General features: G+C 52.2%; 1 protein-coding gene across 1 annotated transcript; it reads left to right on the plus strand.

Moving 5' to 3' along the window:
• Positions 1 to 407: 407 nt before the first annotated feature.
• LCMT1 (leucine carboxyl methyltransferase 1) lies at positions 408 to 4,251 on the plus strand (the record flags this gene model as incomplete). Its single annotated transcript, XM_027707389.1, has 5 exons — positions 408 to 505; positions 1,543 to 1,634; positions 2,206 to 2,327; positions 3,652 to 3,728; positions 4,190 to 4,251. Coding segments are annotated over exons 1-5 (430 nt in total), but the record flags the coding sequence as incomplete, so codon positions are not given.
• Between the last annotated feature and the right edge of the window lie 1,653 nt (positions 4,252 to 5,904).

Raw genomic sequence — 5,904 nt, forward strand, 5'->3', positions numbered from 1 at the left:
CACCGGCCCCGCCCGCGGACCGGATGTCCCGCCCGCGGACCGGATGTCCCGCCCGCGGACCGGATGTGGCAGCTCCTTTCCGCCACGGCGGTGCTTCCGGCGCTCTCTCGGGAGCCTCGGGCGCTGCTGCTCTCTGCGGGGCGGCCGGGCCGGGCTCGCTGCTCGGGGTGCCCGTCCCGGGACGCTCTCAGCTCCGCGGCCGCGGTGGTACCGCCGAGCGTCCCCGGGACTACAGCTCCCGGCGTGCCTTGCGGTTACCCCGCCGCTTCCCGGGCGGGGCGCTGCGGCCCGCGCGCTCTCATTGGGCGTTGTGGGGACGGACGAGCCCGCGGACCAATCGCCGCCGAGCCCCGGCGGAGGCGGCCCAATGAGCGGCGGCGGGGGGCGGGCCGCAGGGGCGGTGGCAGCGGCCGGGCCCCGCGCGCTCCATGGCGGCCGCCGGCGGCCCCGACGAGGCGGACGAGGCGGTTCGCGGCACCTGCGAGGACGCGTCTGTCTGCAAACGGTACCGGCCCCGGGGGGGGCGGGCGGGACGGGCATCTCCGCTCTGTCCCCCGCGCCGCGCCGGGGCGCTGCTGGGTCGGGGAGCGAAGCACGGGCGGCTCCCGGGAAGCGGCGCTGGAGGGGAGCGGGAACAGCCCCGTGCGGTGCGGGTGCCCCGGGAGAGCAGAGCTGGGGCCGCGGGGTGCGGGGGTGAACTCCCCGTGTGAGGGCTGCGTGTGCCCCGAGCACGCCCGTGGGGCCGCAAACCCCTGGTCGTGTGTGTGAGCCCTGTGCGGGGTCGGCTCCGAGCTCGGTGATGAAGCAGCGTGCGGGGGGAGCCAGCGCCTGACAGCGGGGTCAGAAACTCCGGTGATGTTGGATATCTCTGGGAAAAACTGTCTCCATGTATTTCAGGTCTCTTTTCTTCACCCGCTGTAGGACGGGCGCGGGGAGGGGATGAGTTCGTTGCCCTCTTGTGCCTGGGCGCGAATTTAACTTGTGTTGTCGCTCTTGGAGTTTGCAGCAGGAGGTTGCTGGGTGATTGAGTTTGGCTTGAGAGTTTTCCTTTCTGAATCGGTTGTAAAACCAGTGAGTTCTGTTAAAACAGAATAACACTTGTCTGTGTTAAATGCCGTGTTTAAGCTCTGGAATAAGTGCAAACAGCTCGTGGCATAACAAGGGGTGGAAGTAAAGCCTGATTTGTGTGTGTCTGAGGACCTGGAGATGCAATTCCCCTGCTGGGTCCTCCAGGAGGAAACAGCTGAGATTCGGGTCTTTGCCCACAGTATTTTACCCAATAGCACAGAGCTCATTAAAAAGTTGCTTCTTTAGTATGACAACAGCCGGATTTTCTAACTAAACTTTATATAATCTCTTAATTGAAATGGTTCCACATATGGAACAGATTTTTAGTCTGTGTCTGCACGTGCACACCCAGGGCAGAGGGACCTTACCAGTCTCTGTATCTTTTGGGGTACACAGGCTTTTAGGGTACACCAAGATGTACCCTCGGTGGCCTTATTTCCTGATCCTTTCTTTCTTTTCCCCACTCCTGGACAGGTTTGCTGTCAGTGTTGGCTACTGGAAGGACCCTTACATCCAGTATTTTGTGAGACAAGCCAAGGAAAGGAAAGCACCTGAGATCAACAGAGGCAAGTTGGAATGGGGACAGAGACTCTGAACTGGTCTTGAGGCTGACAAAGCCCCTGTGCACTGGGTGTTAGGGGGGCAGGGAATACAGGAAAGAGTGAGACAAGTTTTCTTCACAGAAATAATTCCTTATTGTAGCTGATCTTTTAAATATTATTTTGTAAATCAATGCTCTCATCCTTTGCTTTCTGTGCTCTAAATGGGATGTGACTGTGTGTCTCAGAGTGCAGAAATCTCCTCAAAGCAGTCAGAAATGTTTCTTTGACCCAGGACAGCTGGGTGTGTCAGCTCTGGTCTCTGCAAGTGTGGACACCAGCCAGAATTATTTTGCTCTGAGGTGAAACTTGACTAAAACATCTATGTGCCCAATGAATTCTGTTTTATCAGTGCATCAGATTTTGTTAGAAATTAAAAAAGAAAAACAAAAGCCCTTAGGTATCTTAAAAAGAGGATATTACTCTTCCTAAGAAACACCACTTTTCAAACAGGCTACCTGAAATTCTTCATGAGTGTTTAACACTAAGTATTACATAAAAATAATAATTACACTGAAGCTTTTGTGTGTGTTAACAGGTTATTATGCTCGTGTTCACGGAGTCAGTTATCTGATTAAAGCTTTTCTAAAGAAGACAGAATGCAACTGTCAAATTGTTAACCTTGGGGCTGGCATGGACACCCTGTTCTGGAGGCTGAAGGTGAGGAGAGCTGAGGTGACAGGCTGAGCACTGAGATCCATGGGGGGGTTTGAGCTGCCCTTCTGTGCCTGGCAGTGCTGAGTTCTGTCACATGGGGAGGTGGGCAGGGAGGCAGCACAGGCTGTCACAGAATCCCAGAATAGCTGGGGTTGGAAGGGACCTCTGGAGACCACCCAGTCCAACCCCTGCCCAGGCAGGGTCACCTGGAGCAGGTGACACAGGGACTGTCCAGGTGGGGTTGGAATGTCTCCGGAGAGGGAGACTCCACGACCCCCCTGGGCAGCTGTTCCAGGCTCTGCCACCCTCCAGGGAAAGAAACTCTTCCTCGTGCTGAGGTGGAACTTGTGTTTTAGTTTATGGCCATTGCTCCTCGTGCTGTCACTGGCACCACTGAGCAGAGTCTGGCACCATCCTCTGGCACCCCTGGAGATGTTTGTATGGATTGATGGGATCCCCTCTCAGCCTTCCCTTCTCCACACTAACCAGGCACAGCTCCTGCAGTCTCCCCTCAGCAGAGAAATGCTCCAGACCCCTCACAGCTTTGTGGGTGGACCCTCTCCAGGAGCTCCTTGTCTTTGTTGGAGCCCAGATGTGGGCACAGCACTCCAGATGTGCCTCCCTGGGGCCGAGCAGAGGGGCAGGATCACTCCCTCACCCGTTGGCCACACTCTTCCCATGCCCCCAGGACCCCAGTGTCCTGCCTGCTCTGCCTCAGTTCTCTGCTTGTTTAGAGGCAGTTCAGGTGCCTTTAAACCTCAGAGCTCAGGAGGGGCTGTGCTTTGCCCTGGCTCTTCCCCAGCAGTGTGTGACACCCAGCTGACCTCTAGTGGGCTTCCAGGAGCAGCAGGAGTTGCTGTCCTCTTTCAACCTTTAGATTTCGCTGTTTTATCCTGTAACAAAACAGGAACAATGTACCAAAGCACAGGATTGTACAGCTCTGGGTACATGTTTCTGAATGAACTGTATAAATGTGAGTTTATATATGTAAATCCCAGAATCCCAGACTGGTTTAGGTGGGAAGGGACCTTGAATATCATCCAGTCCCCAGGGAGGTTGGACTGGATAATCTCCAGAGGTCCCTTCCAACCCCGACTATTCTGGGATTCTGTGATTACATAAAATGTTAAATAATTTCCTTAATGCCTAGAGAACATTGTAATGTCTGTGAACTGTTTTTTGTTGGGTTTTAGGTTGTTTTAAGCTGTAGGACATCGTTATACCATTGTTAGAAATGCCAGAACTGTTCAGGACTTGAGGTTATATCTCCTTGTGTGTATGTGAAACCTGAGCCTCCCTAATTCTAGTGTCTTCCTCCAATTCCCAGGATGAAAATCTTCTCCCTAGAAAATATTTTGAAGTGGATTTTCCAATGATCGTTGCAAGAAAAATACATAATATCAAGTAAGTCTGAGGCCTGTGGGAAATACATAATATCAAGTAAGTCTGAGGGAAAGTCTCAGGATGATTGGAGGTGATTAAGTCTTTTCTTACTGTTGAAGACAGCAGTAAATTCCCAGACTTGCCTGCTCAGGTAGAGAGGTAGGACAGCTGGTGCTGTATGGAAATGTTCTGTTTGGATGAATCCATTAAGGCTTATTGAGGATACATCCAGAGTATCTGGATTTTTCTTGAAAGATTACCTCAAAAATTAAGAGTAACTGGGTATAAAAGTCAACTGCAACTTTCACAAACTTGCAAAGGTTTTCATTTCCAGTAGAGGGCAGAGATATTCTCTTGGCTGCTTTTATCACAGACACACACACACACATAGATATATATATATATATGTGAAAAAAAAAAGATGTAAGCACACTGTTAAACAGGCTTAGCTGCTCTGAGATGCTTCTTCCTTCTTCCCACAGATCAAAACCTCCCCTGTCAAAACCAATTATGGAATCCCATTCAGGGGACTCTCTTCTAATAGGTGAGTCATCTTCAAACTCAGGCAGCGATGTACTGCAGCACTTTTAAAACTTTTCTGATCATTTTGTTCTGCTATGTGGGCAGGCTTTTAATGTTTGAAACGCTGTTTGGACAGAGAATTGTGAGGGAAAAGAAGCTTTTTTTCTTCTCTTACAGACTTCTGCCCATTCGTTCTGTGTCATGTTAGAAATGTCTTCTCTTTAAGTGGTTTTATTCTGCCAGAAAGTTTGTGGGTTTTTTCTTTTTCTCTCATATGTAGCTTAAGTTTTCTGTCACAGGAAAAGAAGAAGTGCTACTGAGAGGCATGGATACAGGATTAAAATATCTATTGAGTGTTTATCTTCTTTCTGTCTCATTAGGAGAACAAGTCTTTACATTTAGCAGAGTCTTCACAGCAGAAACACAGCCTGCAAAGTCCAAGCTCAGGAGCCAGTGCTGTTTGTTATAATTTAGTATTAAAAGGGTAATAAATTCAGGTGGTGTCATGTGGTTGTGCTGTCTTGGCTTGTAACCTTATTCTGGAACAGGATGTTGTGGACTCCCCATCCCGAGGAACACTAATTACTCCCATCTAGGATAGCAGCTATTTTGTGTGAGCAGGTATGACCCTAAAGCAGAGCTCATTGTGTTTGCTGCTGCCTGAGTGATCACCTGGACTGGTGCTTTTATTAAGCACAACTCTAGCTCAGGGTTTGGAGGGCTTAAAAGGGCCCTCACTGAATCCCAGACTGGGTCAGGCTGGAAGGGACCACAGCGGGTCACTGGTCCCACCTCCCTGCTCCAGCAGGGCCAGCCCAGAGCACGTGGCACAGAGTGTGTCCAGAGGGGTCTGGAATATCCCCAGAGAGGAGACTCCACACCCGCTCTGGGCAGCCTGTTCAGGGCTGGGTCACTGCACAGCAAAGTTCTTCCTCCTGTCCAGGTGGAACTTCCTGGGCATCGGTTCCTGCCCATTCCTTTTGTCCCATTTCTGGGCACCCCCGAGCAGAGCCTGGTCCATCCTCTGCCCCCCCCTCTGCAGGCACTGACAGACATTGGGGAGGTCCCCTCTCAGTGTCTCTTCTCAAGGCTGAACAGCCCCAGCTCCCTTGGCCTTTCCTCATAAGGGAGATGCTCCATCCCTTCGGCATCTCCGCAGCCTCCTCTGGACCTGCTCCAGGAGCTCCATGTCCCTCCTGTCCCGAGGAGCCCAGAACTGGACACAGCACTGCAGATGTGCCTCCCCAGGGCTGATCTGCTGGGAAGGCTCTTCCCAATGGCCCCCAGGATCCCACTGGCCTTCCTGACCCCCAGGGCTCAAAGGGTGAGGAGGTGCAGAGTGAGGAGGTGTGCTTGTGTTCCAGTGGGAACATGCAGCTTTTACCCCTGGGATCCCAGTGCTGCCACACTGCTCTGCCTTCATGGGGCAGAGTTATGCAGATTTTATTGCTGCACATTAGAGTGTCTTAACCTACCGACCTTCAGGTGTCAGGAGTTTCTGTTGTACCTTCAGGCCTCAAAAGATGAAAGTCCATTGCCCCACCTGAGGAAAAGGGCTCCCGAGGAGCCCTGGTTTCTGGCTGGGCCCCTGCCTGTGCCATCCCCTGCCCACAGTGGGCTCTGCTGCATCAGCACTGTTCCAAAGGCATCCCAGGGCCCAAGGGCTGCGTCTGTT

Source organism: Neopelma chrysocephalum, unplaced genomic scaffold (assembly GCF_003984885.1).
Source record: "Neopelma chrysocephalum unplaced genomic scaffold, ASM398488v2 Primary Assembly neopelma1_92782, whole genome shotgun sequence".
Taxonomy (NCBI): domain Eukaryota; kingdom Metazoa; phylum Chordata; class Aves; order Passeriformes; family Pipridae; genus Neopelma; species Neopelma chrysocephalum.